General features: G+C 50.3%; 1 protein-coding gene across 3 annotated transcripts; it reads right to left on the reverse strand.

Annotated features, from left to right (window-relative positions):
* Nucleotides 1-1,217: 1,217 nt before the first annotated feature.
* PIRT (phosphoinositide interacting regulator of transient receptor potential channels) lies at nucleotides 1,218-10,854 on the reverse strand. 3 transcript variants are annotated; one of them, XM_071816421.1, is made up of 3 exons: nucleotides 10,748-10,854; nucleotides 10,028-10,146; nucleotides 1,218-4,638 (listed from the first exon to the last, which is right to left on the reverse strand). In XM_071816421.1, exons 2-3 carry the CDS (start codon nucleotides 10,028-10,030, stop codon nucleotides 4,216-4,218), a joined length of 426 nt encoding a protein of 141 aa, XP_071672522.1. In that variant the 5' UTR covers nucleotides 10,031-10,146; nucleotides 10,748-10,854; the 3' UTR covers nucleotides 1,218-4,215. The 3 variants fall into 3 exon arrangements, with proteins under 3 accessions (XP_071672522.1, XP_071672523.1, XP_065708840.1); XM_071816422.1 differs by having other exon boundaries at nucleotides 10,028-10,238; XM_065852768.2 differs by lacking the exon at nucleotides 10,748-10,854 and having other exon boundaries at nucleotides 10,028-10,387.
* Nucleotides 10,855-23,649: the final 12,795 nt, after the last annotated feature.

Genomic DNA, 23,649 nt, shown 5'->3' on the forward strand with positions numbered 1-23,649 from the left:
AGCTGGATGTAATCATATTTTCTGATAATTTCTTAAAACATGGTTTTCTTTGATTTGATTGCATTGCACCAGGATTCAAACCGGCTTCAGTGTGAGCACACAGGAATACTGGGGAGCAAACAGTGCTTTGCAGGTGCATGGAAATGACCCAGAGTCGGGAACTGCCCTGTGATCAGATCAAAGGTCCCTGTAGCCCAGCGCTGTCTCCAGCAGTGGCAGGAGGAGGCAGCACATGAGCCCAGCCCTTTCTGCCATCTGCTCCCCCGGGACTTCCCTGGCATTCATCCTTGTTGTGTTACAGAAGTTAGAGGACACATCCCTCTCCATTGTTTCCACCACCTCTTTTTCGATCTGCTGTCCATAAACCCCTTTGGAACCCACGGATACCCTCTGCCACCTCCCACATCAGTGGGATGTAGGAGTTCACTGGTCCCACAGCACAGAGGCAGGATTTCACTTTTCAGCAGCCCTGTGGGGTTTTGCTGGGCATGTAGGGCATGTATTTTATGTTAGCTCCTGATGAAAACCTTGTGACCAGCCTCCAGGATACCCTGCGTCTCTGTTTTCCTAAGTAGCTCCAGCTCAGTCTCCCTCATTTCAGGTGAATGATGCATTTTCTGGTGCTGGGAGCTCTTCGCCTTTCAAACACAAATGCAAAGTCCACCCATATTCCTGGCAGTAATCAGGCTTTTATATCCCATGCAATAAAGTGAAGAGTTGCCAGTCTGTCACTGGACTTTCATCTGCATGTTGCACTTCGAGTTGTTAATCTAGCTTTCCCTTCAGTTAATATTTCTCTCCCTTTACCTCTGTCCCCTTAGAGAGCCAGGCAGCAAACGGTAAGATCCATCTGATGGATCCCCTCCTCTTCTTAGCAAGCTTAACTGATCCCTGGGCTATTGCTTTTACTCCCACCTGGGCAGATTCTGTCCTCTTGCCAAGTTCTTTCCTGTGCCACCCCTGTGCTCCTCACGCCTCAACAGAAGTGCACACTGAGCAAGCATATCAACAGACCTGAGAACCTCATCTAGAGCACATGGCCAGCACCCAAACAAACCTTCAGCTCCAGCCCCACTCTTCCTCCTCCCCACGTCCCAAGTGAGCCCCCTGCATGGTGGCCCTGGATGCCACACCATCATTCATCCCAAACACCTCCCGACTCAGCCTCCCCCATCTATCAGCAGCACAAAATAACACATGTGAGACCAGAGCAGAAGTACTTTGAGATTTTTTTGCTTTAATTAAACCTAATATTTGTATTATAAATGACCAGTCTGGAATCCCATTAGATTCTTGGTCTCAGTGACATCATATTAACATTTCACTGACTGTTTCCTTATTCTTGGTCACGAGCCATGGAGAGCAGGACCCCTGCTCCCTCTCTCTGCGCTATTTGGTGCATCAAATCCTGCTCTCACATTCCTTCGGACAGCAAAAAGTCTCTCACCACAGCAGAGCTGTTTGCAGCTGGGACCATTTCCAGCTGCCTCCTCCAGAATGCAGCTTTAGGACACCCGTCTGGGACCGGATCTGCAGGCTGGAGCCAGTCGGGACATGCTGATGCTCTTCAGTTACTCTGTGATCTCCCTCTCATGAGTTTTTGACTGCAGCTGCACCCTGAGCAGGAGTTTTAGGCAAATGTCCTCTGTCCATTGCAGCTAAATCAATACAGACTTCTGCCTAGTGCCAAGCCAGGACTGCAAAAGCAAGCAAATCATTGCATTGCATGACGAATGGCTGAGGAATAAACAGCGGTTCACTGGGTCCGGTGCCAGATGATATACCTTGCACACCCCATTCACAAATCTTGTACCAGCTGGCCAGGGACACACGTCTGCACCACCCAGGAATTAAAACTCAGGTCCAGGCTGAGCCTGGGGCAAAGGGCTGTGTGATGCTCCTAATCCAGCTGTGCCAGCTGCCAGGCTGGGAGTTGCCGCCTCAAACTCTCCCAGCAGTGGTGGAGGAGATCTCCAGGTTCCTGGGACTGGCCAGCCTTGGTCACACACTGTGGGAGCCTGGCAGCGGTGGCAAGGTGAGCCCGAGCTCCCTGGCTAATCGCGTCAGCCAGACAGTGGTAGCACAAATGCTTCCACTTCAAGGTTTTGGGGCACGGGCATCTTGGACCACATTTGCAGGCAAAAATGCTGATGTGGCATCAATTTCAGATATAAGGGAGCTCAGCCAGAGATGATCTGGAGGAAGTTAAATATTTACCCCCCAGGGAATCAACTCTTGGCCCCAAACACGGTTCATACAGCTACAGTTTCATGGTCCTTGACTACAGTGAATGCTCCCTTTTAATTGACCAGCTGGGTGCCTGCTGGCCTGGAACAACAGGATCAGTTACCCTCTGCTTTTGCCATGTCTCCTGATGCTATGCAGAGCTTCCAGCATGTCTGGCAAATTAGGAGGCCTGAAGGGATTGTGGCTCTAGGACGTTGCAGAGGCTGAAAGCACAAACTGATTTTGAAAAAAGTAGGCAAAACAGGAGGAGTTGGGCATGCTGGCTGTATGAGTGACCATCAGACAGTGGTCTGGAGAAACCTCTGGTTTGGCTCTGAGCTGCTGGGAGGTGGACATAAACCAGGAGCACAACTACTGTCTGCATGCCCCATTCCTTGTGCTTTGCTCCAGCTTTCCTTGGGAGCTGTTGGTAGGTGTGGGATACTGGGTTAGAGAAACCTGAGGGCTTACATGAGCTTCCTCTCATCAGAGGATGATGGAGGTTATCATACCCTGCCTGTTTGAAAAATAAGGGTGAATACATTGCAAATCCTCTCAGTGGACCCCCTGCCAACCTCTCCTCCTCCCACAGCTTTTGGAAGAACAAGACGCTGCCTCGGCTTCCCCATGGGGGTGCAGACTACAGAGAGGGGCTTGCTGGGGTCTCCTCTGTTCCTCTCTTCTTCTGATCAGCATTGACCACATCCTCACCCTGCAGCAGGTGTCAGGGCCATTAAGCCGGTGCTTGCTCTGCTGGGGAGTCTCACTGGGCTGATGAGGGACTGCCGTGGGATCCAGGCTGGATCAGCACCTCCAAAAAAACAGACTCTCATCAGTGCCTGAACCCAAAATTAGAGCCTGGACATTATGGGCCTGTGTATATCAACTCAGATTGTGCTGTGCAGAGTGAGATCAGTTCTTCAGACTGAAAATGTTGTGTTTCAAATATGTCTTTTAAAGTAAATCAGGCCTCCTGAAAATATAAAATTAAAGCCCAAACCATGTGGAAAGGATCCGTGCCTTCCTTGGTGAATTGCCTCGGGACACACATTTATTCAGGGCAGAATTACAAAGTGGTGGAGATAACAAACCTGTCTCGCTTGCCTGTGGTCCAGTTGTGGTCGCATGAATAGGCTGATGGTTCAGGTTCATGGGTGTTTCTGGTGGACATCAGTGCAAATGCAGAGATGCTGCAAACCAACTTTGCCTCTGCAGGCCTGGAGGAACAGCCTTTCTTCAATACCCTCTGACAGGGGGAGCCAAAAAATGCTGCTTGTGATGCCATTCTTTGCCTTGACCCTTTGCAGCAACAAACAAAGTTTGTGAGTGCTCCATTTGGAGCAAGAAGCGAGCTCCAGTTTGCAGCCATGTCTCAGCCAGCCGTCAAAACAGCTCAACGACAGGGAAGTCCCCACCACAGGTGTTACATCTGGTCCTCTACGCTTTGGTGATGTGTGATGCCTCTTCTGGTGGCTGTCTGTGAAACAAAGTGTCCTGGAACCACATTATCCTGCTTCTCCTCTCCACTGACCCTTGGCAAACCACCTCTGGCCTCCCAGTTTCCACATCCGAGCTGTGGTTTGCAGTCAGCGATGTTCAGACCCGGCTTTATTCACCCTTTGTAGTCCGTTGGCTCCTCTCTGCTGACGTGTCTTGCAGAAGCTACTGGTGGAACTACTTAGGAGGTTTGCTTTTCCCATTATGTGACATTGTGTTGCTCATCGGACAAAAGGGTGATGCAGTGAGCTTGGACCTGCCTTGCTGGACTGAGCTGCAAAATCTTGCTCTCTCTTTTTCTGGAATTACTTGGAATGAAATACAAAGTTCATTTTCACACCAGAGACGGGTACAGTGCATTTCACCTGTAGGGAAGAGACTTACTGGGATGAAATCCTCTAGGAGAGTACAAGAATGTGTTTCTTTTTATGGCTAACCAGCAGAGGTGGGTAGAAGGATGCAGAGCTTTCCTGGGAAGGTCCTGGGCTGCCTTCAGCGATTAAAGAAGAAGGACTTGAGGCTTTGCAGAAACTGTGACTTTTGTCTCTGTTTCTGCTTCTTCCGGATGATGGGGATCCAGACAAGGCCACAAACGAGAAGCATCAGTCCCAAGGACAGGAAAGCCGGGCCACACATTTTGTAAACGTTTTTATTCTCAATTAGGAAGCAAGACAGGCTGGTGATGACCGTCCCAATGAGGAAGATGGCTGCCCCAACAGACATGACAATGACAGGCTTGCGGTATATGTCCCACTTGCTTCTGGATGCGCTGGTCCAGACAGACTCGCTCCGGGAGCTGATGCAGAGGGTGCTGGCTGTGTTACTGGTCAGCAGCTCCTTGGACTGAGGAGACTTCTCACTCCCATCAGGGCTCTTGGGGGGAATTTCCATGGTTACGGGATCTGAGGAGGAGACCTGAGATGGACAAAAAGAGAAAGAACAGAGCAGGGCTAATGATGGAGGATGGACTGGGTGCTTTGCATTTGGTCATTAACCAGTCCTAGGTCACATGAAGGTGGAGAAGGCTTTGTGGGTCACTGCAGCAGAGAAAAACATCACACCTGAGAGCAATGAAACGCAGGAAGAGGCAGCAGGGCTCTGCAGGACTGGACTGAGGGTGCCTGCAGAGACCCACTGCCCACCCAGGGACAGTGAACTCTACAGTCTCTGTCCTGACCCCTTCCAGCTCACTGGCTTCCAGCTCCCACAGGGATTCAGTGGTGGGATGGCTCCATGCCCACAGAGACCCACTGCCCTGAGCCTCCCAGGGCTCTCAGCTGCTTCCAGGGGTGTATTAGGATGCTGCAAGCAGGGTTGGTGAAGCTGTCTATGGGGAGGAGCTCTGTATCCCCAGATCTGTTTTCATTCTCAGATCCCAATTTACACCTCAGCACCTTGTGGCATAATCATGCCTCCCTCTTGCAGGTGGGGAAACTGAGGCACAGGTGTGCCACGTCAGGATGGCTCAGCAGGAGGGCAGAAAGCAGCCTCCCAGGGGCTGAGTGTTTCCTTCAGGCCCCTGGGGCTGGATGTTCCTCACTGCCACATCCAGACCAGACACATCAGCCTTGCAGCAGCCGCAACCCAGGAGCTCCTCATTTCCTATCAAAGTGCCCAGAAATGCTTGTCACACAGGAAATGTTTCTCCAGCTGTAGGCTGGGGCAGGCTGCCGTGGGAGGGCAGGAGCACACCAAAACTCTGCTTTCTATGGGTGGATCAGCAGCATGGCTTTTTGAGGCATTATTTTTTCACCAGCTCAAGGAAGAAATACATTTTCCCAGAAACGAAGTGCCTTTAGCACGGAGAAAGCATTATGGTAAACGGGAAGGGTCAAGCATTATGTTAACCACTATGTCCTCAGGGCTCGGCTGAGGAGACAAGGGCAGGAGGCTGGATCAGGGAGTGCTCCTGATGCACATGAGCATCTACCAGGGCTGGGGAGGGCGAGAGAGGCTGGGGATGTGGAATCAGATTTATTTTTTTTTGCAAAATGAACTCCTGCCTGAGCTGCCAGGTTTTCTGCCAAGGGCTCAGCGATGTCGGGGGGCTGGGACTGACCTGTCCTCTGCCAGGAGCTCTGGCTATGGTGAGACCCCCTGCAGTGCTGGTCCAGCTCTGGGTCCTCAGCATAGGACACACATGGACCTGCTGGAGAGGGGCCAGAGGAGCCCCAGAAATGATCTGAGGCTGGAACAGCTCTGCTGGGAGGACAGGCTGAGAGAGCTGGGGTGTTCAGCCTGGAAAAGAGAAGCTCTGGGGAGAACTTACTGTGGCCTTTCAGGGCCTAAAAGGGGCTGAGAAGAAAGATGGGGACAGACTTTTGAGCAGGGTCTGGTGTGACAGGACAAGGGGTGATGGTTTTAAACTAAAGGAGGGTGATTCAGGCTGGACGTGAGGAAGAAATTGTTGGCCTTGAGGGTGGTGAGAGCCTGGCCCAGGTTGGCCAGAGAGGCGGTGGCTGAACCATCCCTGGAGACATCCCAGGCCAGGCTGGACGGGGCTCTGAGCAACGTGAGCTGGTGAAGATGTCCCTGCTCATGGCAGGGGGGGCACTGGGGGAGCTGGGAAGGTCCCTTCAACCCCAACCATTTATGATTCTATGATCTTGATGGTCTCTTCCAATCAAAATAATTCTATGAGTCTGTGATCCTATCAGGGTGATACTGGGCTGGATTTGCACACCGTGTGTGCCACGGGAAGGCCCATGGCTGCTGCGGGCAGCAACCAGGTGTAGATGACATGAGCATGAAGCCACAGTTGGTGGCCACAGTTCATTTCCCATTGCTGCTAATCAATATCAGAGCACACACCATGTAAGTGCAGCTGCACAGAGACTGCAAAGCTGGCACAGCTCCAGAGGCACCAGTTTTAAGGAAACCTGCCCATATTTGGGCCATAATGGGCCCAGTGCCCATCTAGGAATGCTGATGGCTGGATGCCAGCCAGCACCTCCCTAGTTCTTTCACCTGTGTCCCCTGCCAAGGTTTGTGGTTTCTTCTGAAAAGAGACAGATGTAATTTTTCAATTTAGTCCCCACAGCACAGACACTGTTACAGAAACGCAGATTTGGTGGTATCAATGTATTTTGTGATGTATCAGGTTTGCCAATCTTAGGCCAACAAGCAAAAACAAAAGCCAAGCTCAATGGACATGATTCACATCCCTCCCATCCACAGCTTTCACCCCTTTCTGGACAGATGTGGGCATTTCTGCCATCCTGATATAACTTCTACAGCACTTGATCAGGGATGATCAACCACTTGACAAGGCAAGTAAGTCTGGTCACAGAAGCAAGCTCTAGTTTCTCTGCTTCTCTTCCTTTTGCTTGCTGACCCTATCTCTGCAGGCTGAGCTGTCTGAAGTGGAACATGCTGACCCCTTGGCTTTGCAGAAGCACGAGCTGCTATTAGATGTTATTTTGATGGCTACGGCTGTGTTAGACATGCAGGTGATCAGGTACAGCTTCCCCTGCTGTCAGTGAGGTCATGCAGCTCACCTCACTGCTCCCGTAAGTTGCAGCTTTGGGCAGCGACAGGCTCCTCAGACAAAAAACAAACCCTGACAGCAATGTCCAGTGTTCTGGCAAGACAGGCTGGCTCTGCATGGGCCAGAACCTTTACTCTGCTTCCACCTATACAACCCACCCAGGAGTCAGACCTGTCCTCAAAAAAAACTCCTGTCAGCTACAGTTTTGCAGAGATGTGTCCAGATCCTGGATAACTTCTTGCTTGGCCGGCGTGTGCAGCCTGTCCACCAGCTCCCCTGCTCATAGCATTGCTGGGTTGTGGTCTCCCCTCTTCCAGCTCGAATCTCTTGCAAGGATCTTCCTGAAATTTCATCCTGGGTAGTCATGTCATTTCTTGTCTTTCTTGTTGTAACATCCATTGCAGAGAGGTTTTATGATCAAGCCACTGTCTAATTTGAATTTGGCTTTGTGGTTGGAAATTTGCTTTCTTCTCTGGAATAACGCCCAGATCTCATATCTCAGCAGTCTAATGCAGTCTGCTCTGCTCCAGCTCCCAGGGACCCCATTCCCTGCTCACCTGTGTGCTGCCACCCTCCCTCCGCATCCAGGGCTACTCTGAGCTCTGCAGAGCACATTCCTCTTCATTTTGCAGAGCACTAATGTCAGGCTCCTGAAGAAACCATTGTCTTCCTTTCAGATTTGCATTTACACTAGAGTGGATTGTTTTCCCTCCTTTGATTTTCTCACATAGCCATCCCTCCCACCGCATTTCCCGGACCCTGATCAATTTTCTGTGACTTCCTGGCAGAGCATGCCTTTTCCGTCATGCTTTTCTCTACACTGGATTCTCTTCCTCTAACTTATATACTCCACTTTGTATTTCTGTTTGTGTTTTTGCATTAGGCTCTGTGTGTTTTCCCCACAGTTAGCTGGTGAAGGATTTCACTCCCTGCAAGTGGCCGGGAGTTTGTTTGCGTGCACTGCATGTATCTGCAGCTCTTGGGAGAGCTAATGCGATTTCAGTTCCTGCTCTGCCCATGTTCCATCCCTAATTCCTCACAGAGTGCTCATACTTGAAGATACGATGGCTGTACTGAGCAGCCTGGCAGGATAATGCTATCAGATTTCTCCCAATTTTTAAAATCATTATTGTTGTAAGGAGAGCATTAGCAGATGACTGTTTGCTGGCTTGAAAATGCCTCCAGAGCACATCTCGGATTTCAGGTCTGATGTGCTGCTGCTGCCTCGGAAATCTTGGGCAGTGGAGATAATACAGGGGTCTTGCTTTTCCCCTCCATAAGGAAGAGCCTCATGTGATTCTGTTTTTCCTCCCTTTCCTCCTCCAGTGCTCTGTGTGGTGATTTTCGTCTTTGAGCTGGGAGACACACTGTTGTCAGCCTGCTGGGGACCCCCGTGGCTCCTGCTCTCCTAAGGCAGGTTCACCTCTAGCCCCATACACCTCTGGGAATCAAACCTCATGGAAAATAATGTTTTGAGGAAAAGACAAAGTGAACCCTGTACTCCTTGGATGTGGTTTGCTTTGATTTAAGCTGAGGGGAAGCAAAAAGATCAGCCTGGCTTGAGGGACAGGCCTGGATGGGCTTTTCTGGAAGGCTCAGACCCTGTCAGCCGTCCCCAAGCAGACAAAACAAGCAAGCTCTGGTCTGCCTGGCACCGGTACGACCACTGGGTTTGGGTGAACGGTAACTCCAGTGCTCTGGAGCAGTTGTGTGGGTCAACTGAACATGTCCACATGCTTCTCTCACCTGGCCCTGACCTGGCTGCCTGAGAACTAGAAACTGCCCCACCAAAGCCATGGGCTGTCCCACAGAGGGGGCCCGCAGACTGTCCCCACTTCCCCATGGCTCTCTGGGGTTTCCAGTGGCCTCCAGATGGCTTGGGATGGTCCCCTGGCAAACAGCAGCATCAGGTGCTCTGCAAAGTCTTGGGCTAAGACCCAAAGGGTTCATTTGTCCTCCAGCCAGAAGATGTGTCCTGCCTGCAGCTTCAATGGGTGGGCAGCAAAGTCCTGACTGGTGGTTCCCAGCTGTGAGGAAACCATAATGCTGGGGAATTCAGGAAAACTGAGAAGTGCTTCTTTGGGCATGTTTTTTTCCTGCTGCTCTGATGTGTCTCAGTCTGACTCTTTAATCAGTTCTGATGTTTAACCTCAGTACAGGACCAGCCCCAGATGACAGCTGTGGGCCCTCATTTGCCAGGAGAAGGGATTATCTTCCCAGAGGACTCAGCGCTGACTGTGGGATGGGTGGGAAGGGAGGTTGCTGCACTGACGGACAGGTACATGCATTTGCAGAAATTTTTTGTTAGATGCTTAGCACTGGCCAATTTTAACTGAGAGTAGCTCTCAATCAGATACAAAGTGAATAGGAATCATGCAATCGTACAATCACAAAATCATAGAATCTTTTTGGTTGGAAAAGACCTTTAAGGTCATTGAGTCTAACTGTTAACCCAACACTGTCACTAAACCATGTCCCTGAGAACCTTATCTCTGTGTTTGTTCAACTCCTCCAGGGATGGTGACTCCACCACTGCCCTTGGCAGCCTATTCCAGGAGTGAGATGTGTATATATAATATATTCGGTGCCTGAGGTCCCCAAGAATCTGAGTAAGTTGGGGACTGGGGGGCTGCTTCAGTGGAGCTGGAGGACCTGCCCAGCCTGCATCCATCCTTCAAAGACCTCAAGCCCAGCAGCTGCATGTCTTTCCTGGGGGACCTGCACATAGGGAGGTGCTGATGGGGAGCAGCAGTTCCTTGTGCAGGTGTCGGGGCAGGGAATCCCTGGGAATGGTCCCAGTGCCGAGAGCCCACTCACCATGCTGTGCCTCAGTTGTCCCAGCTGTCACTGGTGGCGGTGTCTCGCTGCAGAGGTGAGGTGGCCGCTTGCACTAGGCATCCCCTGAGCACACCATGGAGGAACCCAGTCACCAGCTCCTGCGGGCACAAGAGGAGCAGCTCAGAGTATCCAGCTTTCTGTAGCTGTGTGTCAGCCTGAAGAGGACTGAATCCTTCCGGCTGAGTGGGCTCTGGTGTGGGAGAAGACACGGAGAGTTGTGTCGGTGCCGGACTTGAGAGCTAAAAGCCCCATCCTCTCTGCTCCTGTCCCCACACCCCTGCTCGCCCCGGGGTGAGGAGCAGGCTGGCAGGGGCTGCCTGGGCAGCCGCCTCTGCAAGACAGGCTGGTTCTGTTCTGAGAGCAGACGTGGAGAAACAAGGCAACGTCAGGGGATTTCACATCACCTACAAGCCCCACCAGATCTTGAATGTAAATTGGGACTGAGCCAGTGTCTGTTTGCTGGGGTGGTGGAGCTGGGTTGCGCCCAGTGCCTGCATCCCTTGGAAGCAGGTTCTCCACATCGCACAGAGTTTGGACAGTCCCAGCAACACGCTCAGGGGTCTTGCTGAGCAAAAAACCATTTGCAGTAAGTCCCTTTGTGGGGCTCAGCAAGAGGATGACCCCCAGCCTTGTTGTGCTGCTTCCCCTCTCCCTTTCCACCACCCCAGAGCCAAACCCATGGAAATCCATCCTACTTACATGGTGAATGGTGAGGGATGGCTGCCCACCCCACCAGCTGTGGGACAAGTTGCAGGTCTTGTTCTCCTAAGCCAGGCTCACCCCGAGCCCCACACTCCTCTGGATGTTGCCTACTGAGCTCTGTTAAGAGTCTAATAAACAATGGAGCGTATCCCAGCTCTGATGAGCTCACCAGCCCATCAGTATATTGTTTAACCCTTTGTTTCCCTGCCTCAGGCCCCTGACAGGCTGACTTCCAAGCAGGAACCTGGGAGGGGTTGATAAAAGGCCGCAGTTTGGGAGGCAGTCCAGCGGTGGGGCAGGGGGTCAGCGCCTGGAGCAGGGATCCCGGATGGGGGCTGTTGCTGATCCAGGCTTGGATCATCAGCAAGTTCCTGCAACATCTCTGGGCTGCAGTTTCTGCACTGTCCAAGCAGCGGATCATAGCTGGTGTCTGCAAAGTACTTTGAGGATCCTTGTTGAGACATTAGAGGGATGTAAGATATTAGCAATTAGCTAGTAATTAACATCCCTAGCCCATTACAAGGGAGGGAATGGAAGAGGGAGGCAGCTCTGGCATACTGTGTCCTTTCACAAACCCACAGCCAAACTTTAATACCCTGTGGCAGCTGCATATCCCTCCCCCTGAGATCCAGAGCCTTCAGTAGGGCAGTTGACGGTTCCTTAGCACCTTTTGTGCCCCACTGTGCTTGTCCCCAGTGCGCTCCTGGGGGTGGTACTGACAGTCACTTCCTCCCTGCCTGGGGCAGGGTGACTGCACCCCTCCCCGGCTGGGGGGGCAGGAGGGGTGGGACCCTCAGTCAGTTTGCAGGGTCCTCACCAAAGGAGGTGCCCAGAGCAGCTGAAAAGCTTCTTGGCCATGTTGTAGTGACCACAGGCAGATCTGACGAGGCTATAAATGGGGTTCCTGCCGAAGACCCCCTTGGAGTGGTCTTCTCGGAGCAGCAGGTCTGTGAACTGGAGCGCTCCCTTTAGACTGGGACGTCGTCTGAGGAGACTTCCTGGGACTGAGAGTGCCGAACCTTCTCCTGTGGTGAGTGCTTTTTTTCTCTGCTGGATATATTCTTGAATGAGTCTTTGCCTAACCCAGGCAAGTGACTGTTTCTTCTGAGTACCCTGGAGTGAGGGGCCTCTGGTTTTGTTTCTAGTGGGTGTATGCATGCATCTTGCGGATCCTCATTATTCTTATATTGTACTCCAATAATCTCCCCAACTGATATCAGAATCTGTATTTTATGTTGTAGATGTGCTTAGTAATTGTATAAACCCTGTTTCTAGTTGGTTTATTTGCTATACTTTTCCAGCTAGAATAAAGTCTGTTTTGGAAATTCTTGTCCACCTGAAATTGACTTTTGGGGTGCCTCTGTGACAGACACTGTTACATCAGAGTGAATGCACTTGCTGCAGGGAAGGGATCCAGCCTGACACAAACATTACTGGTGGCCAGGGCTGGGTTCCAGTGTCGGTGGGGCTGTCTCCCTCTCCAAGGGTTCTTCGTTGGTTTGATGCAACAAGTAATGGTACATAAACTATGCCACAGACCTGGCCAGGGAGCACCTGCAACAGGATGCATTTCACCCCCTGCTTTTGTACTGTGTCTAAGCTGAACTGAGCTTCTTCTGCCCTGCTGGGGGGCATCCAGTCATGTGCTTTGGCCAGATATCCCACCACCTGTCCCTATTCATTTTGTGCCCCCACATCTAACTTGCCCCATGCTTCTTGCAGGGACCCTGGCATCCCCTTCCTGCCCCAAGGACCAAGCTGTGGTGGCAGAGAGCAGGCAGGGACCAGGTCACAGGCTCTGGGCATGGTCATGAGCTGGAGGGTATTTTGAACATGGAGCCCCCTTTATGTCACGGTAACCCCCTTTATGTCATGGTAACCTGAACAGGGAACTGGGGGTCAAACGTTTTCTAGGGATGGCTCCTGCCCCTCCAGGGCTGGGGTACAAGAAAGACATGGACCTGCTGGACAGGGGCCAGAGGAGCCACAGGAATGATCTGAGACTGGAACAGCTCTGCTGGGAGGACAGGCTGAGAGAGCTGGGGTGTTCAGCTGGAGAAGAGAAGCTCCCGGGAGACCTTACTGTGGCCTTTCCAGACTTAAAAGGGGCTGAGAAAAAAGATATGGACAGACTTTTGAGCAGGCCCTGTTGTGATAGGACAAGGGGTGATGGTTTTAAACTAAAGGAAGGAGATTCAGGCTGGACATGAGGAAGAAATTGTTTGTGCTGAGGGTGGTGAGAGCCTGGCCCAGGTTGGCCAGAGAGGTGGTGGATGAACCATCCCTGGAGACATCCCAGGCCAGGCTGGACGGGGCTCTGAGCAACCTGAGCTGGTGAAGATGTCCCTGCTCATGGCAGGGGTTGGGGGATGAGCTTGGAAGGTCCCTTCAAGCCTATCTATTCTGTGATTCTCGACTCTGTGGGGTACATCCCTGCATCTGCCCCAGACATGACCTCTGGGCTGGCTGAACAGGGAGTCCCACCCAGTCTGTCCCTCATGTAGATGCTCTGGGTACATTCCCCCTCCGCGGTCCGGCCAGCCCGAGCTTGCTGTCTGCTGGATCGTCTCGCAGCCGGCAGAGCATCCTGCAGCCTCCCGCCCTCTCCGCTTTCTCCGCGGTCACTTGCTGCCACCTCGCGGGCTGGGGACCGCGGAGCTGCCCGCAGCGCTGGGCTCTCCCTGCGGACACTGCGCACGCAGGGACAGGCTGTCCCTGAGCCCACCAGGGACAGAGCTTCCCTCCAGAGCCTCCCACCTGCATAGGCATGCACACAGGGTGCTGCTTGCAGCTGGAGTCAGAGGGGTCACACCACTGTCCCCCCTGCAGCGGCATAGTTGGTTGGACTCGATGATCTTAAGGGTCTCTTCCAACCAAAATGATTCTACGGTTCTATAGGGATCCCCGAGCACCTCAGCAGCACAGGGGATAGAAAGCCCAGAAAGGTTTGGCTTGCAGAGACGTCAGTGCAGGGTGGTGGGGCGATGTGGCTGCCAGTGCGTAACCCTGTGGGCTGGGGCAGACGGGGCACGTCGCTCTCTGGGGAACTGTGTGCCCTGCATTGCTCAGCATGGCCCGGTTGCCAGCTCCCTGGCAGGCACAAAGGGTGAGTAAGGATTTTATTCAATTGCCAAACCGCTTGGACAGTGAGATATTGCACCAGCCAACACAGTCACAGAGAAGGAAAGTATGAGTCTTACCTCGGTCCCCTTCCTTCTCACCCCTCCCTCCAAAACTCCTTTGTAGGGCAGATGCACCAGTCAGTGCTTGCCAAGCCCATCACAGACCATTAACCTTTTCATAGCTGGAAAGGAGGAAATAAAACCCACTCTGGCCATGGGTGCAATGTCCAGGGAACAATGAACAGCACAGGCAATTTCAGAGGTGTCTACGTTCACCTGCATTGCTCTGGGCTGGCTCAGCAGCACGATGATATCAGCTGGGACAGGGTAGGGTGGGATAGGATGAGATGGGATAGGATAAGACAAGCAGGGAGCAGATCTGCACAGCATCTCTGGTTCTGGCAGCAGTAGATGGTGCTGTTGCCCTGCCAGGATGGAGCTGGCGTGTCCAGCTGTGCCGGGGCTGGTGAAATACAAATCAGCATCTCAGGAGTACTAGGTCCATCCCAGGCCTCTGGCAGGGGGACCTGCACCCCAAGAAGCCTTTTCCAGACCCTTGTCCCAGTAGTGACACTCTCAAAACCTGTGGTGCAGCTGACAGGCGTTGCTTTTACAGGGTTTAGCAGTACCCAAGGCTCTGCTGTGTGGGCTGAGCCCTGTGCTGCACCAGCATCCCCAACGTCCTATGACACACTGTCCCTGTCCCAGGTGTTTGTCTTATGGCACATTGAGCTTGCATGATCCAAACAGTCACCAGAGAACCTTGAGCAAGCCTGGTAGCAACCAGTGCCCCAGCTGTGATTCCCCTTCCTCCCTTGGGATGCAACTGAACCCTCACCTCCAGCTGTGGCACATACAGCAGCTGTAAAGTGGGCGGTGAGTGCGCTGGGCCATTGGATTCCTGAGCAATGTCATGGCAGGTCATCAGTTCCTGGTTGGAGTAGCTCTGCATTGGCACCTGTAGCAGGAAGGTGATGGCTTTCAGGATGAAGAGCTGACAGCAAAACTTGGATGAGTTTTGGGCTCCTTCGTAAAGCAATTGCAGAGCATCCTCCAGCACTGTTTTCCTAGGCCTTTGGGACAGAGTCATCCCCAGGTGACCGGGTGGGAGTTGTGCAGGAGGATGGGGAGACCTGTGTCAAACCAGGCTGTGCATGGCATGGAGGAATCTAGCCACAAAACCTGGCAGGGTGAGGTGGCAGGAGAAAAGTCTGGCAGGAGCAGCCCAGAGTTGTTATAGAAAGGTCTGGAGGTCCACAGGATGAGTCTGCCGCCAGTGTGGGGTTGTGCCTGTCCTCGTGTCACCAAAGGCAGTAGAGAGGTTGCAAGGAGAGGTAAGATGAAGTTAACATTAGCCTGCAAGTGATAGAAGAAGACAAGGAAGCAGTTACGAGCCTCAACCCTTTGCTTATGGGAGAATCAGGGGCTGGTCAAGGCTGTGCCCTTAGTTTGAGTTTAACTGAGCAGACTGTGTGTGAGGGGGAGTCAATGCTGAGCTGTGGCAGGATGCTGTATTTTCCAGGTTCAACATTTCAGATGTGCACTATGGTCCCTTACCAGCCCAATGGGAATTGTTCTTTATGTTTGAATTACTACAGGGGGATAGATAACAACTCCATAATTAGGTTTCCACCTTTGAAATCTTATATTTCTTTTGCAGCTTGAATATTTATGCAATCACAGAGCTTAGTGTGTCCCAGTTCTCAGTGTTATTTATTTATGTTCAACAACGCCTGTAGTTGTTAAATCACAATGCTTTCAATAAAAAAAGAAGAAGAAAAAAGAAAAAAAGAGACCAAAACGCACCTACGTCAAGCCCAGAGATTTTTTTTCTCCTCTCCCCTAGCCTCCAAGCCCTTACCTTACTAGTTAGAAACCCTGGGGATCTGTTAGCTCCAAATTCATGATGTGTTGTACAAATTGATATAATTTGTTTCTGTAAAGGAGAAAAAGGCTTGGCCAAAATGGGAACTGAGGATTTCTTGCTGAAGATTTTCAAACCTGGCTTACTGTAGTGATAGATTTCAGCCCTGGACACAGCGAGTGCCCCCGTGGGTACAGCCAGGGGCAGGGCTGGGATCCTCGGTGCCTTGCTGGGGATCCTCTGTCACAGTGGACCAGTGGGGGGTCACGTCCCACGTGCCACAGAGACACCAGTAACCTCAGTACGATACCAAATTCCAGCAACAACAGTTCCCATCATGGAGCTGGGTATCAGACCTTGGGCTGATGATGATTGACCTGATCCACATCTACAGGGTGACAACAGAAATACAACAGGATGACAAGCTGGGGAGAGTTGAGAGGGTCCTCACACAACTGTGAGGACACGAGGTTTCTCTGACTCCTCCTTGTTGGATGTGATGTGGATCCCATGAGAACAGGAGCAGCAACAGACTGCAGGGATCCTGGTGGATGCTCAGTGTAGGGAGGTTTTAGTCACACAGAAGCAAAGCTGGATGAATCACAGAATCCCAGAATGTCAGGGGTTGGAAGGGGTTGGACCTGGAAAGCTCATCCAGTGCAGTCCCCCCATGGAGCAGGAACACCCAGCTGAGGTTCCACAGGAAGGGGTCCAGGCGGGTTTGAATGTCTGCAGAGAAGGAGACTCCACAACCTCCCTGGGCAGCCTGGGCCAGGCTCTGACACCCTCACTGAGGAGAAGTTTCTTCTCAAATTTAAGTGGAATCTTTTATGTTCCAGTTTGAACACATTACCCCTTGTCCTACCAGTGGTTGTCACTGAGAAGAGCCTGGCTCCATCCTCCTGACACTCACCCTTTCCAGTGAGCAGCCAGTGAAAACTGAGAGCATTACTGTTTGGGATGATTTCTGTTTGGAAATGCATTGTACATGGATTAGGGATTTAAATAAATTTATGAGACAATTACCCACTTCAGTTAGATGAGGACATGAAAACATATTTACCCATTGCTTGCTCTTAGCTGCTAAGTGGTCTGCAGAAGGACATGGCTTCTTTAAGTGTCTCATGTATTTATCTTTTTAATCACTTTTTTAAGCATACATGGTTTATTGCTTTATTGATTGAACAGAGCTTTGAATAATCAATATGGCTTTAAGAATTCACTGGGAATGACAGAATTGCAATTAAGTAGAGTATGTGGAGAGAGTGTTAACCCATCTCATTAATTAATGAGGTCACTTTTTTCAAGTGTTTCATAGGAGCCTTTGGGAAGTAGTTGGCAATTTATTGCAGTCCCTGGAGATGTTTTTTTCTCTTTCCTCCTGCAAAGTTCTCTCAGACTCCCTGCCCTGTACTGGTGACCTTCACGTGTCCTCCTACAGCTTCTTTGTGCAATGCAGGACAGGACTGGAGGTGTCAGGGACTTTTCCTTTCTGCCAGCCAGGTCCCCAGCCCTGGGTACCATCCCTTGGGGCAGTAAATGGAGTCGGTTCTTCATCCTCGCTCCCTGTCCTGCGGAGATGCTGCCTTAGGCCAGGGAGAAGCGGCGGCTCCTGACATGTCTGCAAGCTGTATGTGACTTCTGATCTCAAACATCTGGGGTTGTGCAAGTTTATTCACATGTTTGTTTGAAAAAAAAAAAAAAAGTAGATACCAGTCAGCTGAGTAGTTCTGGATCCCATAGACCTGAGCAGAGGTCATACAGGACAAAATCCGGTGTAGGAACAGAAAGGATGTGATTTTTCCCCAGCTGGGTGGGCTGACGGGTCCTGCTGCACTTGTCAGGGCTTGACACAGGGCTGGGGATCGGCTCAGAAACAAGACACAGAATGTCTCACAAACTGTTCAGAGCAACACTCTGCGCCTGCTCACAAATCCTTCACAGATGGAAACTGAGGCAAAAGTACATCTGATGGCTTCCTGAGCCAGTTGGGCATTTAGAAAAAGGTGGTTCATGCTTATATTTGCAAATAAAAACATGTTATGTCTTTGCTTGCACTTTGCAGTCCGTGCAATGCTCAAGCAGGAAGAAAACTACTGATAGATCACAGAAAGGTTTCCAGAGCATGAGCATTTCACTGAAGTTCAGTGCTTGCTTGTCCAAATATCTTTGTCAGAGCCTCATTATCCTTCTTTATACAAAGCTTTGGTCCCCTTCTTCTAATAAGGAGCAAAAAAGTACTATTTTAGGCTTTCTCAGTGAATTGCTCATGATTAAAGAGATCATCTGGGAATAGTCTAAGACATTGAGAAGTCTCTGTATGAAATATTGAGCAGTACTTAAGAAAGTCAACTGTGCTGAGGTATTTGTGCCACGGAAATGGAACTGGTCTAAGAATGACAATTAAAAGGAGACAGAGAAAGCGGCAGCGTCTGATGACTCATGAGGAGAAAACTGTTCCAGCTGGGCCAGGCTGGGATGGATAAAGTGTCTGGGTCAAGTTGGGTAACCGTGTTCATCTGCTTCATGATGGGGCGGTTGTTAAGTGGCAGTGGCTGTACACAAGGCCTGAAGAAGCACCACTAGGTGTGTCATGGCATGAATCTTAAGATTTGGAAAAGAAAACTGGCTTGTGATAGGAAATGGGTTTTGAGCAAACTATTTTGAAATCGTTGCTGCTTGATTTCTGCAAAAAGTGGGGATGTTGCACTGAGATATCAAACTGGCCAAAATTGAGTTATTTTTGCTATTATATTGGACACAAGAATCCGCACTTCTAGTGTTGCTGGAGCAAGAACATTCTGCAATACAAGCTCCAGAGCATTGAGTTACTGGAAACCCACACTTCATATCTAGTCATGGAGAGGATCATTTTACATGTAGGATAGACTTTGGTCTGTACTCAAAGACCTACCTTATGCCAAGCTCTTGTACCAGAAAATACAATCTCCACGAGATTCTTAACCTGATGCCTGATTTGGTATCAGCAAATATTGGACCTTTTAAGTCCTGGCCCAATTGTACATGCAGGGCTGCCATACAAGTGTCCTATGGTCCCTGCACAAGGCTTGAGATGCTTTTCTGGAGAAGCTGGACCCACTGTGCACATTACAGTGTTGATGTGCTGCTTACTGCCAGGTACACAAGAGCCAGCCCAGGTCCTACTTTGAATGTTTCTGAAAGCAGCCAGAACTGTGTGCCAGCTCGTGGGACTTTTGCTTGTAGGACACGGTTACGTCAGAACACTGATAACTGATTTTCCTCTGATGTGTTCCCTTCCCCAGACAGTGAGACTGATGTAACCAGCACAATTTCTACTGCTTTGGCAGACTGACATAATTAAAACAAGAGAGCTGCTGCGAGCTGACACACTTTTAAATGGGAAGGGCTGGTGAGAATCTGAGCAACAATAAAAAATTATTTATGTAAATATTTTATTTATTAAAATTCTTCCTGAGTGATTTCCAAGTCCCTGATATTTATTGATGGCTATCAGAGGATTAACTAAACGCAATGGAGATTTTTGCATATATATTGTGCTGGCACACACTTCTTCCATTTGAGTGACAAGATGGGTGATAAATAGCATGTATTAAATCCATAGTGATTGCAGAGAATCAATCCATCTCCTCTGGGAAATTAGCTGTGTCAAGGAAAGCAGCGCTGAGGGAAAGGCAAGCAGCAGGCACGGTGGGGGGAGGACAAGGTCTCCAGCCCTATTGATCAGTGGAGATGTCTGTTCATGGCCAGGAGAGGGACAATCAGGCCCAAAGCAAGAGCTGGTGCTACTGGGGGGTCTTGACTGGGAAGGTGATTCCCAAGGGGAGAGCAATGAGCATCCTCTGCTGGGAAATGCCACTTTGAGTGACAGGATAACTCAGGTTTGAGGTTGGTTGGTAATTCTCCGGCTCCCCCTTTTTGATGTTAGACTTATCCTTACCCTTTCCTAGAATGTCACTTCCAAGTCTTATTTTTCCCATATACTTACGTTGTTTTCTCATCATGGATTTCCATTTCTTCCTGTTCATTTCCCATATTTCCAGCAGACATCAATAAGAACCACGTGGAAACGAAAAGCAGGTCAGTGGGACGAATTAATTTTCTCTGTCCTCTGTGCTATGACTTTATGACAAGTGGCTAGTAATCTTTGATTCCTCTGGTCTTCCTGGTGATAACATTAGCCACATTCTACTCATTTAGCTCATCTATGGATTTAAATACCTAATTCAACAGATCATGAGAAGAGAACAGGCGGCAATGTTCAGGGAGCAGTAATCCCTTTTGCATGTGCTTGCACTTTTTTAAAGCACTTCACAATGACCTTTCGATATTAAATTATCAGTTGTGAGAATCTATTAGACCTTGGTCATCAGTTTTTTGCCTTGAGGTCCCTGCTGATGAGTAATGGCAATTCCTGCTTTCCAGTAAAGGGCAGGGCAAAGCAACCTTTCTTGCTGCCCTAAAAATGTCTAGCTGGGTTCAGGCAACCTCACCCCCCCGGTCATCATGTGTGGAGCAGGATGAGACCTGGAGTCTCTCCATCCGTCCCAGCTACTTCATCTCCCACAGGCTGTAAAGCCACTTCTTGTTTTGTTCCACTGCCGTCCTCCCTGAGCAGGTTGTGTCCCATGGAGGGCTGGTGCTGTGCCCGTATTCCTCTTAGTCCGAGAAGGCACATGGTGGGGCTGAGATCTGCAGCCTGCACCAGGCATCCCACGATGGAGGATAACGCCAAGCCTATTTCAGCTCCAAATGGCTCCATTGTATCTAGTTTACATAAGGAGCTATAAATATGCATCCCTGCTTTCCTGCTAGCTTGCACGCTGTTTTCCGTCTTTGCATTTTTAATTGTTGTGGCAGCTGCGGCATTTTTAAATTCAGTGGTGCGATCTGTGTGACTGGAACGTGCTGGGAGGATGTCTGACACAAGTCCCTTCAAGCCTGGGAGGCAGCTCCCAACATGGGTAGGTTGAGACCGTTTCCCTTGGGCCTCAAGAGGAGAAGGACTTGAAAAGACAGAAGGAAAGGCATCATTCAGCAGTGTCCTTTGACATGGAACGACCCCTGTCCAGATAGACTCCCGCTGTGGCATCTTTTCTTTCGTTTGGGCATAAAGACCAGCCTGAGGCACCTTCCCCACCTGGGCTTGCTTCAGACCCAGGGGCCTTTCCATGTTGGTTTCTAAAGGACTTTGCTTCACCAGGCAGGTTCAGGTCAGCGGCAGGAACACTCTGCCTCTGGTACTGGAAGCTTGACCTTCATGTGGCTTTATTTTTGAGTTGCGAAATGCTGCAGAAGACCAAATGGTGTTTGTAACAGGTACTGATGAGAGAGAACATCATCTACACTATGTTGTCCAGAGCAATTCATAGATCTCGGGGCATGGAGACAGTGGGCAGAAGCTGGGTTCAGGGTGGAGTTGCAGCTGAGCTGAAGAGGAGGGAGGTTCTGGCCTATGGACCCTACACTTTGACAGACACCCACACGTATACCCCTGCTTTTCTTTCTCTGCAGCCCTATAGGTGAATTCAGTACCAACCAGCAAAGTTTAGGTCAGTTATGGAAAGGCCAGAAAGTTATTAATACAAAATCATAGAATCAGTTTGGTTGGAAGAGACCCTCAAGATCATCGAGTCTAACCGCTAACCCACCCCTGGCACTGCCCCATGTCTCTGAGAACCTCATCTCTGTCTGTTCAACCCCTCCAGGGATGGTGACTCCAGCACTGCCCTGGGCAGCCTGTTCCAATGCCCGACAGCCCTTTGGGGAAGAAATTGTTCCCCAGATCCAACCTCAGCCTCCCCTGGCGCAACTTGAGGCCGTTTCCTCTGCTCCTGGTGCTTGTTCCTGGGGAGCAGAGCCCGACTCTCCCTGGCTCCAAGCTCCTTTCAGGCAGTTCAGAGATCAGAAGGTCTCCCCTCAGCTCTTGCTCTCTGGGCTGAACCCCCGGAAAGGACACTGTGGGTCACCAAATCTGCCCCTTTCTTTGCGGTGACCACCCCACGTGATGTGTAGTTTGAATAGCAGCAGGAAAGCTCAGCACCCTCAGGCTGGCTCTCCTGTCTCCAGCCTGACTCTCTCTGCCAGCAGAGCACGGAGTCTCTGTTAATCAGCACTCGGCTTTTAGTAATTACATTATTTATTGCAATATGAAAACAGAATAATAATGATAATCACAAGAAAGGAATTAGCCTGGCCAGAATGAAGCTGTTAATTTTGCTGTGTCTGGTCTGACATGATCACTTTCTGGAGCATTTTTCTTGGAATGGTTCTGCTCGCTCATTAAAAGTCGGCTGCACTGGCCCTGCTAAGCCATCGGCTCAAGGTCAACACCGAGCGTCACTCTATGGGGAGTGTAGTAATGCAGGGTCTGAGGTCAACAGATGAATAAACACACCTTTCCCTTATTATAAATCTCTTTAATCCCATGTGCTCTGAATGCAGCCACCTTCCTTTGGCTCCAATTTGCAATTTATATGCCAGTGTTTTCACTGCTGGAAGAATCAATACACCTGGACAAGACTTGAAATCAGCAGAATCCAGAACTTGCTGAAGGAGAAGGCTGGATTTTATTTGGAAAGTGAACTCCCAAGCTTTATCTGCAAACTAAAATAATGTGGAAGAACTTGGGGAGGCAGGGCACAGAGCCCAAAACCATTCTCTGGGCCATGGAGAACCACCGTCAGGTCCAGTGAAGTCCTGACTCCCACCCCACCCCACCCCACCCCACCCCACCCCACCCCATCCCACCCCACCCCACCCCACCCCACCCCATCCCACCCCATCCCACCCCACCCCACCCCACCCCATCCCATCCCATCCCATCCCATCCCATCCCATCCCATCCCATCCCATCCCATCCCATCCCATCCCATCCCATCCCATCCCCCTTTGCCATTTTTCTTGTGGGTCCCCAAAACAATTATTCCCAAGGCTCAAACCCTCCCTGATTAGCCAGAGCTTGTAGCGCCTTTACTTTAAGTGTTTATGAGTTACCAAGTTAGGATAAAACAAAACAAAACATCTGTGTCTGGAGGGGGGAACTCTGGGAAATATAAAGCTTTCTATGTCCTTTCAGGGCACCGTCCGGTGCCCTGTAGCTGTGGTTTCCACCTGAGGCAGTTTGCAAGCTGTAATGAAACCCTCCTCTCCCTCTGAGAGGAAGGCATTAAAAACAAGCAAATCTTAGAAAACTTGAAGGTGGCTTGATTATTTTTAAACATTTATAGTGCTGTCACCTCTGGTGATTTTAATTGCAAGTTCTGAGATGCTGGGAGTTTCTTTCAGTCCTAGAATCAGGCTTTGCTTTGTTTTTGAGAAGTGGGAGTGGAAAATGTAATCTATGGATGCTCTGAAGCCAGAACAGCCGCCTGGAGTGGGCTTAAGCACAGTTTCTTCCTCTATGTAGTTTTGGAAACTGTAGAATCCTCAGATTTCTGCAGTTTCCAGACATCCCTTTTTTAAGACTAAAATTTTCAACCAATGATCTCAGTTCTGAGTTAAAGACATGGTTATTATTTTTTAACTACAGACTTACGGTATTGAGTCTTCTAACCTGAACTAAATGCTTGGAGGACAGCAGGGGCTGGAAAGGACCAGCCCTTCAACCTGGTTCGTGCTTGTCTCTGTTTGCTCTCGGCTCTCCCAGACTGTCCTTACTTTTTTTTTTTTCAGCTGAAACACATTGCTTTCTATCCACAATGGACTTGATTTTTAACTTCTTTAATGGATGGGGAAGATTCAGCTCTCCCAAAATTAGTCCACAAATGGGACTAGGCTTAGTCTTCATTCTGCAGCATTTTCAGAGGACCCAGCAGAGCTTGTGTTTAATCATCACCTGCATAAACCTGTAAAGTGGCAGGTAGCCATGGTGGGAAGGTTTTAACTGGGTGGCAGCCCGTGCTGTGACTTGG

This window comes from Patagioenas fasciata, chromosome 18 (assembly GCF_037038585.1).
Source record: "Patagioenas fasciata isolate bPatFas1 chromosome 18, bPatFas1.hap1, whole genome shotgun sequence".
In the NCBI taxonomy this organism is placed as follows: Eukaryota; Metazoa; Chordata; class Aves; order Columbiformes; family Columbidae; genus Patagioenas; species Patagioenas fasciata.